The sequence below is a fragment of the Trichechus manatus genome, unplaced genomic scaffold (genome assembly GCF_000243295.1).
Source record: "Trichechus manatus latirostris isolate Lorelei unplaced genomic scaffold, TriManLat1.0 scaffold00028, whole genome shotgun sequence".
Taxonomy (NCBI): Eukaryota; Metazoa; Chordata; class Mammalia; order Sirenia; family Trichechidae; genus Trichechus; species Trichechus manatus.
The window spans coordinates 18,435,052-18,447,177 of record NW_004443964.1 but is presented as its reverse complement, the minus strand read 5'-3'; the positions used below and the strand labels follow the sequence as shown (position 1 = coordinate 18,447,177).

At 44.2% G+C, this 12,126-nt stretch overlaps 1 protein-coding gene across 2 annotated transcripts in view; it reads right to left on the bottom strand.

Moving 5' to 3' along the window:
• The window catches only part of MARCHF10 (membrane associated ring-CH-type finger 10), an 82,634-nt gene that overhangs the window by 39,963 nt on the left and 30,545 nt on the right, over positions 1 to 12,126 (bottom strand). For both annotated transcript variants that reach the window (XM_004374437.1, XM_023729379.1), the window contains exon 3: positions 11,759 to 11,930. In XM_004374437.1, the coding sequence (XP_004374494.1) occupies positions 11,759 to 11,930 (172 nt within the window). The remainder of the gene's footprint in view (positions 1 to 11,758; positions 11,931 to 12,126) is intronic.

The window sequence follows — 12,126 nt, the reverse complement described above, 5'->3', positions numbered from 1 at the left end:
CTGGAGGGTTTGAGAAGATGCATTCAGCTGAAACTAGGAATAATTCCAAACCAGAATAATTCTTTTGTTGTATAAAATATCCAAGCTGGCTTGAGAGAAGCGATTTTTTAATTTCTGTTTCCTTGTTCAAAAATCTCCTTTCTTCAAAGCATCAAATCTCTTAAATGATTTCCAAAACCGTTTCTATGTCTCTCCTCCGATCAACATTTCAGCAAACTAAAGTAATAAAGGTGAACAACTAGAGATTGTTTTACCGAGGCCTGGCAGTGAAGAAATCACCGCTGTTAGTGCAGGCGGGATGCTCCAACCTTTGGCAATTTGAACCTCAGTTTCTGCAACTGTAAAATGGGAATATTAAGTCCTGCCTTTCTGGCTTAGTGCAAAGTTTAGCAATAATGTACATAAATAGCTTAACTCAGTGTCCGGTACATACTGGCTGCTAAAAAGTGGCAACTGCTGCTTTTACGTCAATGGGATAATAATAATAATAATGGGAAGTCTGAAGTCATCCCTATGAGAGAACTGAATTTGACCGGAAACTTATTGTCATGCAGTGCACGCAGGTTGAGAACGACTTATTCAGCAGGGTTCATTCCTGTGTAGTACTTGCTGAGCCTTTTAGCCCTTCTTTTTTAAAATCCAAAAGGCAAATAGCAACCCTTTTTTATTATAATTTGTTCAACAAATACCTGCATGCCTTTGCTATGCAATAATTTGAGGATTCACAAAGATGAGTAAGACATTTTGGTCCTGACCTTAAAGAGTATAATCTAATTTGGCCTCACGGTTGACTTATTATCTGTATTACCCTCTAGATTCTGTGGAAAGCAAACTCTTGTGAAATTCTTTCTTCTCCATCTGCAATCTAGCTTGCAAATGAGATGACCTAGACTGCACAGTTTGTATGTCCATGGATTTAAACATTTCAAACACTCAACTTCTATGCCAAGTTCATCACCAAAATGAACCAAACTTCAGACCTTTGAGGCCTTTCTAAGATAAGTCATCACCATGGCAATGTTACATGTATCAATCTGCAGGAAGACCAAGTCATATCTACACTGGAAGATAAAATATAGCTTCCTCTTTAGGTAGCCGGGTAAGCTCTTTGCTTCACAGAAAAGGGAGGGGCTTGTGTTCAAGAGTCTCATTGCCAGGTATCTCAACATCTGGAAGGGTTGTCAGTGCATTTTGAGAAGATTGTGGCTTCCTTAGTACCTGGGTGGCACAATCAGTTAAGCACTCTACTAACCAAAAGGTGGAAACTTTGGTGGCATAGTGGTTAAGAGCTACATCTGCTAACCAAAAGATCAGCAGGTCGAATCCACCAGACGCTCCTTAGAAACTCTATGGGGGCAGTTCTACTCTGTCCTAGAGGGTCGCTATGAGTCGGAATCGACTTGACGCCAATGGGGTTTTGGGTTTAACTAAAAGGTTGGCAGTTCCAATCCACCCAGAGGTGCCTTGGAAAAAGGTCACAGCCTTGACGACCCTATGGAGCAGTTTTACTCTGCACACATGGGGTTGCGATGAGTCGAAACTGACTGGTTTTTTTGGTGGTTTGCTTTGGACAACGTAAAGCCCATACCTATTTCTAGTATCTGAGGCCACCAGCAGAGAAGAAACTGAACAGCGGTTTAGATAAAAGAAGTCTGCTTCAGTTCTCTTGGCCATGCTGAGAAACTATAACTATTGACTGACTAGTTATTAATTTGACCAGGAACAACAACAAAAAAGTAGAAATTTCATATTTCTACAAGACCCTGACAACCTGACAACGAGAGAACTAAGCGTATTTGACTGTCACCTGATGGTTTTTTAGTTTCTCACGTTGCTAGTCACATATGCACACACACAGAGTTCCTGACAGACAAAACGGAAAAGAGAAGGAGGAAAAGAAAATGCCTGAACCTCTACCCCTCCCTCATGCCACCGGATCCTGGCTGCCTAAGAGGTGCCAAGATTGCGTCTAAGGGATGCCTTTTGAGAAAAACTTATTGCTTCCTTCGGATCGTGGGAAGAATTACAGCTTAATCGCAAGAACTGATGTTGCCTTGGTGTAACAGGCAGCTTTCTGTACAGTCCCAAATAATAGGTGGTGTTGACTTGCCTACCTGGGTGGCGTTGACTTGCCTACCTGAGTATGCTGGAAATGTCTGTTGTCTCACATACCCAGAGGAGATCTTAATTAAAGCTTAATTATGCGCCATACATGTGTTTTCTTTTGGAACCCAGGAGGTGGGATTTTTGGTTTTAGGAAACGTAGAGCCTAATAAGCAGGCAGGGAAGGGAATGTAAACATGCACTGAGCCCTTTCATTCATTCCTCCTCTGGGTGGTTCTGGATGGGTTTTCAGTACCAGCGTGTGCTTTCACAACGACCTGCCCCTGGCACCACCTTCTCAGGCGACTCGCCGTGTGGCATATTCACACGGCCAAGGGTATGATCAGACATGAAAGAGCCTGTTCCGATTCTGGTGGTCACGTTCCAAAGTGTGCCAGACACAGGAGTTAAGAAATCGAATGAGTCTTGAGAGATGACGGAATTTTATTGGTCGCTCACTCCTTTAGTGCTAGAAGGCGGAACCCCAGTGAAGCGGTTGCGGTTGTCTCGTCTTCCTGCTTCCCTGCACACCACACCTCCTGGTAGTGTTCATGGCATTGTCCTCTGGCCCTCCTCCCTTCCACTTGCCTTCTGGAAGCCTGGAGTTCCCCTCTCCCTGGCTCCCCTGTGCCGTGTGCCCTGCCAAAGGGGGCTTACCACACAAGGTAAATTTTACTGGGCCTTCTGGGGCCGGGCAGGCACAGCACAGGGGTCTCTGTGGGAGTGGGGCTAGAGATGGGGAAGTAGCACAGGGCTGCCGGGGACTGGGGCACAGGGCCTGGGGAGAAGGCTGGGGGGCTAGTGAAGGAAGGAAAGGCAACCGGAGGGAGAGAGGTGGGGGGGTCCCGGGCCAGCCGGGGCACTGGCGGCACTAGTGGCAGCAGGAGGCAGCAGTAATCGGTATCAGGCTGCGGGACAGGGGAGAGAGCAAAGACGGTGCAGTAAGGGGAATATTCAACACAGAACAGGGGGTGCTCGCTGCTGTCACCTGCACAAAAGAAAAAGAGCAATCAGGAAGCAGCACTCATGGTGGGGAAGGACGTCAAAAAGTCTGTGAATGAATCAAAACTCAAAAAGTGCTGTTGGGGGGCTGTGGAGGGAGGTGTCACATGACCAACAGGGCTGGCTCCTGCCCAATAGGCACCTATCTTGGATCTCAAAGTCACTGAAGAGTTAACCAGGGGAAATGGCATCACCATCACACCCTCTCTGGTCAACAGCTTTGGCTCCCCTGAGGGCTGTAGGGAAGTTCTTCCCCCTTAAGTTCCTAGGGAATGTTCTGGGCTCCCAGGTAGAAGTTCTCAGTCCTTTCTTTTACCCACCCACTGCCACTGAGTCAATACCAACTCATAGTCACCCTGTAGGACAGAGTAGAACTGCCCCATAGGTTTCCAAGGTTGTAAATCTTTATGGAAGCAGACTGTCACATCTTTCTTCTGCGGAGCAGCTGGTGGGTTCAAATCGCCAACCTTTTGGTTAGCACTGAGTGCTTTAACTACTGCGCCATGAGGTCTCATTAGCTCCTACAGCCAGTCTAATTGGCTGTTCTGGCAGCAACCTATGGTGGCCTACAAAGTCTGACTTAGGTAAGGCTCCCTCCCCCGGTCCTCCATTTGTAGGAGCTTGCGGTCATGCCCTAATCTTGTCTCAGCTGCAGAGCAGAAGCTTGGGGTGAAAAAGAGAGAAGCAGAGAGATCCTGGTGGGATTATGGGAAGAGAGAGGCGCCAAGGAGAAAAAAGCAGGTGGATAGGAGTGGTGTCCAAGTGCAGGCAATGATTTGTTCACTAACTTCAGCCTCAACCTGCAAACCCTGCTGGAGGGAGACTTTGGGTGCCTGATGGAGTCAAATCCAGACAGGCCCCACTGGGCAGGACAAACCTCAGCTCTGACACCTTGGCTCACCTGCTTACCTTCTCAGAACCAGTTTCCTTATCTGCAAAAGGAGATGGGGATTTTCCCCAGCCTTGCTCCTCCAAGGGTGGCCCTTACACCAGCTGCATAGACATCACCTGGGGGCTTCTTAGAATCTCAGCCCACCCAAACCTCCTGAATCAGAGCCTGCAGTTTAACAAGTTTCCCAGGTTTTTGCATGAACATTAAAGTTTGAGAAGCAAGGCTTCTCAGACAGGCTGCCAGCCCTCTGTGATGAGGATCACCTGTAGCGCTTGGGAAGCAAGCAGTTTTGCAGCCCCCTTCATTGGTGGTTCTGGGCTGGGAACCAGGGATTTGTATTTTCTTTGTGCACCGCCCAGGTGATTCTTATCATCAGAGAAGCTTGGGAAATGCTGCAGCTAAAATCAGTTCCAATTCTAAAATTCCTTACCTATAATAGAGGCTTCTCAGTCCTTATTTGTTTGAATACTCTGTAGCATCTGATGCTATTATCCACTCCTTCCTGAAATTTCTCCCTTGGTGTCTGCAGTAGTACTTTTCAGATCATTTCTCTGTAGTAGCCTTCCCGCATTCTTCCCTTAATTGTTCTTATCATCCCTTCTTGTACTCTCTCTCCTCTCTAGGGGACACACTCTTGTAGTTTCAACCATCTCTTGCTCACTGGTGGCCCTTGAATTCCTACAGGCAGCCGGAATTGCCCTGAGAAGCAGCAGACCTAGGTCCTGCTGCCTCCTGGCATTTCCAACTGGCTATCCTGTCTGCCCCTCCAAGACAACACCCACTGAATGGAATTCACCCTCTTCTTGCTTTCTCAGCCTTGATAAAGGCAACACTTAATGGCCTAATTTTCAGGCCAGAGCTCTATCTTCTCTTTGAGTCTCCCTTTTCCTCATCCCCACATCCAAAAGTCACCAAGCTCTGTCAGGTTTACTTTCTTATCTCTCAAGCCTACATCCTCTTCACTATCCCCTCTTCTTCTGCTCCAGGTCAAGCCCTTCTCATTTTCCCCCTGAGTTTACTGCAACTACTGCACGTCTGGTCTCCCAGCCAGCATCTGGCTGCCCTCGTCCTTCCGGCCGGCCCCTTCTCCATGCTACAGCCAGAGTCAACTTTTAAAAGTGCCCATCTAACTGCATCCCTTTTCTGTTTAGATCCCTTCGATGCCACTCCATCACCTACAGCATGACATTCAAGGCCCTTGGGGACCTGGTCCTTGCCTACCTGTAGGGCCTCATGTCTACACTTCCTAATTTGTACCCTGACCCCAAACCAGAGCTTCTCAAACTCGAATGTACATACGAATGTCCTGGAGAGCTTGTTAACCATGTAGGTTCCAATTCAGTAAGTCTGGGGTGGGGTGTGAGGGTCTGCACTTCTAACAAGCTCCCAGGTGATGCTTCTGCTACTAGTCTGGGGATACTTGGAGGAGCAAGGCCCTAGACTATTTGTAACTCCCAATGTCTGTTTGTCTGTCTCTCTCTCCTTGCTCTCTCTCTGTCTCTCCTCCATGCACCCTTGCTGGGCGTATCTTTCTTGCCTTCTTCCCCGGGCTAAATCCCTTTGACCTTCAGGATTCTCACCCCTCTTACTCTGAGAAGCTCTTAGAATTACCTTGGTCAGGCATGGATCACATTACTTGTCCCTGTTGGTGTCCTGCCCTCCCTCTAGGTGGTAAGCCCTTGGAGGGCAGGTCCCGTGTGCTTTATTTTGTATCCCTGGCCCCCACACAGTGCTTGGCAGGTAAGCATGCAGCAAATGAATGCGAGAAATGCTGAATAAGTGAGTGATGGATGAGAAAGCAAATCTGCCCTGGTATCCTTCCCTGGGATGTGGTGGTGATTGAACGTCTTTGCTAACATCCACCTAGGTATTAGACAAATGGATGGCTTCATCAATAATCAAATAGTTAAAATGATTTATGATCAATTTATTACCTCTCTTACATCTCAAACTAAATTGTCTTTGGTCGAGCAATTCTCTTGTAGAGACACTAACCCTGGAGCAGCGAGTGGTGTTGGGAGCAGGGTTCATGAGGGAGGAAGGACTGGGAATGAACCTTTACTTAAGGCCTAGCCTACACGGGGGTTTTAATTCTCCTCTCTATCTGTTGAGATAGGTAATAACTCCATTTTACTGACGAGGAAACTGAGTTCACAGAAGTACCAGCCCACATTTATAGGACTATAAAGTGGTAGAACCAGGATTCTGAACCAGGACTTAAAATCCTGGGCTCTGTGAACCGCCCCCACCCAACCCCTCTGTCTTAGAGGCATTGTGATAAATGGACTGAGAATGACGATTCTCTCTGTAAAAATGCAAGTATTCACTTATGTAGTCGTTACTGTTTTTCTAACTTGAGCAAATAGCTTACAAAGTTGAATATCAATTGGACTTGACTGGAAACCCATCAATCTCATTCTTGCAGAGAAAATCTTCAATAGAAGTTATTTGCAAGGGAAGAAATGAAGATTTAGGAGTTACCCTCAAATTTCTCCTCCAGGCTGCTCTTCAAAAATAAAAAAAAATTCCCCAATCCAAAATTGACCACAGTTACTTTTAATGTTTAGCTTTTAAAATCTGAATCCACTGCTTTTTCTGAATTTTACAAGGACATATCTTCATGATGAGCCACTATAAAGTTAAACAGGTCTCGCTGCTCCCACGAATCTGAATCTGGGAATGACCAACACTGAACTCAAAAATAAGTGAGGATAATTTCTGAATGCGTGGCTGTGTTTTAAAGGGCAAGATTTTGGAAGCAGGTTCTGAGGACTCCATCCAGATCTGTTTTCCTGGCACATAACCTGGGGGCATCTGCCCAAGCTCCAGGTGAGAGGAGAGGGCACACTTTCTCCCCATAGCCTGGCACTGGGGCAGAGAGCTCTTTCAGGCTCCAGGCGCCAGAACCCTACAGCACAATGGCCTTTGGATGCCTCTAGTGGCCTGGAGAGGAGAGGTGGCTCCTTCCCAACTCCCTCTGGGCTGGGAAGGGCCTGGGGAGCAGCTGGAAATGGGAAGCACTTCCCTTACCCCTGAATTTGCTGCGCCTGCTGACTGTTCTGCTTCCCCCTGATCCATATATGATTCTGAAATAAGAGCAGGGAACTCTGCTAGGCTGACTTCTTACCCTACAGCAGTGTTCACCTTGGTCATGAAATTGCAGATTCTGGATAAACTGCACGTCAGCCCCAGCTGGATCTTGACTCACTGCCTGAATTTTCCATGTCCTTTTGGAGATAACACCTATCTCAGCTTGCTGGGTGCTTTCTGATTATTCACTTTTTCCCACTTGGTGTTTGGCTTTGGAAGCTCAGGGTATAGTAAAAGTGTCTGGACCTGCATATATGTTAGAAATTTTAAAAATACAACTCTGCTTTTTGTTGAAGGAAGAAAAGATGGGGGGGGGCAGTATTAAGATAAAAAAAAATACAGTTTTCTAGTCCATTCTCCTAACTAAATGTAACTTTCGTGTGCTAGATATAATGCTATAATTTGTCAAGTGTGTATGGGGGCAGGCACTGTACTTATAGCTGAGTGTATATCATTGAATCTTCACAGCAGGTAGGATCTGTTTTTACTTCCATTTTACAGATGAGGAAACTGAGGCACAGAGAAGTTACTTGCCCAAAGGTACACAGTAAAGAAATGGGCCCGAGAGGCTAATCGAAGCATTAAAAAAATTTTTTAGCGTTGTTATATATATATATGCTTTATATATACAACAAATATATAAAATTTTGCCATTTTAACTGTTTTTAAGTGTCAAATTTTAAGTGACATTAATTATACTTACCATATTGTGCAACCATCACAATTGTCTATTTCCAAAAGTTTTCATCACCTCAAATAGAAACTCAGTACCCCTTAAGCAATAACACCCTATTCCCCACTCCCTTCAGCCCCTGGTAACCACTAATGACCTTTTGTCTCTATACATTTGCCTATTCTAGTATTTCATGTAAGTAGGATCATACAATATCTGTTCTTTTGTGTCTGGCTTATCTCACTTAGCATGTTTTCAAGATTCATCCATGCTGTAGCCCAACATTTTGACTCCAAAGCACTCACCCTTAAAATCCCCACCCCACTGCATGGCTCGAGCTAATGAAGAACCCATCTAGAAACCTCAAACCGAACCACACATGTTCGTGCCGAGTCAATTCCAACTCACAGTGACCCTATAGGACAGAGTAGAACTGGCCCATAGGGTTTCCAAGACTATGATCTTTAGGGGAGCAGATCACCACATCCTTTTTCTGCAGAGTGGCTGATAGGTTTGAACTACTGACCTTTTGGTTAGCAATGGAGTGCTTTAACCACTGTGCCACCAGGGCTCCTTCATCTAGAAACAGTCCCATGAAATATATGAACTTAATTTTAAATGCATGAATTCTTTCTAATAAAGTGTGAAGAACAATGAGAATCTGAGGCCATCTCAGTTATAAATCTGTTTGTAGAGGGACCTGGTATTTCCTATATTATGAAGAGCCATTCTGGGGTCTCTAGAAGACAGTTCACATGCAACAAAACCCTTTTATGACATGGATTAGCATTAGATAGATTCGCATGTGAGTCAAGCCACACTCCCCCAGATAGATTACTTTATTCAGTCAATGTCTGGCATAGCAGAGTATGGAAGGCTAGCCTATCAGGCAGATGTAAAACAAAGGGATTTCACCATGTCCAATGCTTCGGGTTCACAGAGAATCACAGGTCTGACGTGGGAAGTTTTGGTGACTCACTGCCAACTGTGGACCACCCGCAAAATGCTTTAGGAAAGTATTTCTCTACAGAGGCCAGTTAAAGCAGGGAACTGAGAATTTACTTAGTGATTTAACGTGTCCAGCTAGCTCAGACTCCAAATTCTTTTTTTTTTCTGTAAAATCAGGGTATTTATCTAAATTTTCTGAATTGTCACAACCACCCACTTGACTTTCTTTTTGTTTTTGGATATTTTGCTGTGTTTTAGGTGAAAGTTTACACAACAGATCAGATTCCCATTTAACAATTCATACACAAATTATTCCATGACGTTGGTTACAACCCCTGCAATGTATCAGCACTCTCCCTGCTTCCACACGGCCTGCCCCGTTTCCATTCATCCTGTTTCCCTGCGTCTCCTTGTCTTCTCATCTTTGCTTCTGGGTAAATGTTGATCATTTTGGCCCCTATAGTTGATTGCTTAAAGGAGCACATTCCTCACAGGTGTTATTGTTTATTTTATAGGTCAATCGATTATTTCACTGAACGGTGACCTCTGGGAGTGGCTTCAGTTCCAGGCTAAAAGGGTATTTTAGGGTGATAGTCTTAGGGGTTTCTCTAGTCTCTGTCAGTCCAGTAAGTCTAGTCCTTTTTTTATGAATTTGAGTTTTGTTCTACATTTTTTTCCCATTCTAACCAGAACCTTTTATTGTGTCTCTGATCAGAACAGTAGGTGGTGGTAGCTGGGCACCATCTAGTTCTTCTGTCTCAGGCTAGAAGAGGCTGTGATTCCTGTGGACTAATTTCTTCCTTGAGTATTGGGTTTTCTTCACTTTCCTTTGCTTCAGATGGGAAGAGACCAATAGTTATATCTCAGATGGCCACTCGCAAGCTTTTAAGACCCCAGACGCTACTCACTAAACTAGGATACAGAACGTTATGAACTAAATTATGCCAATTGACCTATTTGTCCCATGAGACTATTGTCCTGAGCCTTCAAACCCAGTAAATTAATCCCACCAGGTGTTTGGATATGTCTAGAAAGTATCCCTAACTGTGCCCCCTATGCCACTTGACTCTCTGAACAAACTCAGCTTAAATTCTTACCATATCTCCAGGTTATCATTTTGTTATGCTTATTAACGATCTCTAAGGGTGAGTCTGGAGTCCCTGGGTGGTGCAAACAGTTAATGTGCTTGGCTGGTAACCAAAATGTTGAAGGTTCAAGTCTACCCAGAGGAGACTGGGACGAAAGGCCTGGTGATCTACTTCTGAAAAATCAGCCATTGAAAACCCTGTGGAGTACAGTTCTACTCTGACATATACAGGGTCACCATGAGTTGAAATCAACTCCTTAGCAACTGGCTTTTTTTAAGGATGAGTCTACACATGTAAAGCAAATGGACCTTAACACACCAATGCTTTGCTTTTAGCCAGGTGCATGATCAACCCAGAGAACTGCACAACTGATTCAGCTTCTATAGCAATTGACATCAATCACAGATGCATGGGTCCTGGACATGGTCTAGGGCCCCACTATGACAATAAAGCTGATGGTTTTTAAAGGCTGTGCTACAGATACCCTCCCTCATTTGATGAAATAGATATTTTCCTGCCAACTTGGCTCTGTTGCCTACACCTTGGCATCTTCCAGTCTGATAATTCTTCAAGTTAGATGCTTTATAGAATGTAAAATGAATTAGTTTTCCTTTTCTGTCAGTGTTGTAAGTTCCCTATGGATTTTGCTTGGACTGAAAAATATCTTATTAATCAGACACACCGAAATCACAGAGTTGGCCTACACTGTTCATTTGAATGATTTTTCTCCACAGATGACAAAGCACACGATGCTAACAGTTATCCAATTTTAGCAAGAAGGCTAAAAATTATATTGAACGAATGGAGTTGCATTATTTAAACTTAAATTCAATTTTTGCAATTAGAAACATCCACAACTTAATAAATTACATCATATATTTTAAAATATTTGGAGAATGACCTTATCTGTTCCATTTCAGCCTTAGATGGCTGAATTAAAATCCTAATTCCTACTAAAGGTCTTCAACATGAGAAATTGTTAACTATGATAATACTTTCCCCTGATTAAATAAGGAAAAAGAGTTGGGGCCTTGCCTGAAAGGACATCATTTCAGAAGTCAATTTGGTTTTAACTTCATTAAAGTAATAAAACGTGGGTGGTTAATCTGAGTGAAAGCTGCCATTTTCTGAAAATGCATTAAGACTGAACTGGATGGCTGGTTGTATGACAGGAGCTATTTCGGATTAGAAAACATCTGTGATTTGGAATTCAGTGAATTGCATGCTATTTACAAATTCTTCAGCCTTTAATCTGGATCATTCCCATTCCACTGCAAAGCAGAAGGCAGACCTTTCCGCCTAGTTACCCTGACTCAGACGTCAGTTCCCAGAGGACTCAAGTTTGTTCTACAGATGTTGGCTTTGACGGCGACAAGCCTGAGGGATTCTAAACTTTCAGTTGAATTTATCCCCTTTCTGGATACTATTAAATCATTCCTGCCTCAAGCACAGGGCTTGTCTTTGCTTCAAAGGAGCTAAAGAGTGAATTATTCACCAAATTGCACAAAAGGTTTGTCCTCTCCCAGAGGACAAACCCAGAACTGGGGAACTTTATTACTCTCTCTCAGCTATAAATCATGCCATTCAGATGCTTTTGAAAGCTTCTCTTCATGCTCTTGCTTGAGTCATAAAACTTGATACCTGGGGCCAAATGCCTTTATCCCCCAAGAAGGGTGAAGAAGATGAAAAGGCAGCAATTCTAGGCAAGTGCCACCCAAAGCAAATGACTGGCCAGAAAACTCGGACAGGGGAAACAGTTACTCTGCACAATTCATGCCTTCTTGACCTGGTAGTCTACTCTGAAATTAATTTTACTGTTTGTGTATTACCAGCAACCTTCTAAAACCTGAACTAGCTACTTCAAAAACACTAGGTTTAACCAATACCACCAGTTGGATGGTTGTCCTTACCTTTTATACTGGGATTTGAGATATTGTGAATTTCAGTAAACCAGCAACTCACCTGGACAGGGTTTGCTGGGGCCGGCTTTCTCTGGCTTCTTTGGAGTCATCGTACTTTTATGTTTCTGCTTGACTGATGTTTGGTCAATTGCTGGAAGTTTGGAATCACATTTAATAGAGGAAGTCTTGGCAGATAATCTTGGTTCGGCAAGAGGATCCTCCTCAGCAGAACTCTACCGAAAATGAAAGGTGTCTGAATATCAATGACCAAGGATGTCACCTTCAGTCAACAGGGAAAAAAGAAATCAGGCAGATACAGCGACCTCTCCAGCAATAATACTGGAGCATCCTGCCATGCTGAGTATGTCCTTTCGCCAGTGAGATTTTGACTGACTAGGTGTCTCAACTTAGAAATGACATCAAAGTTAA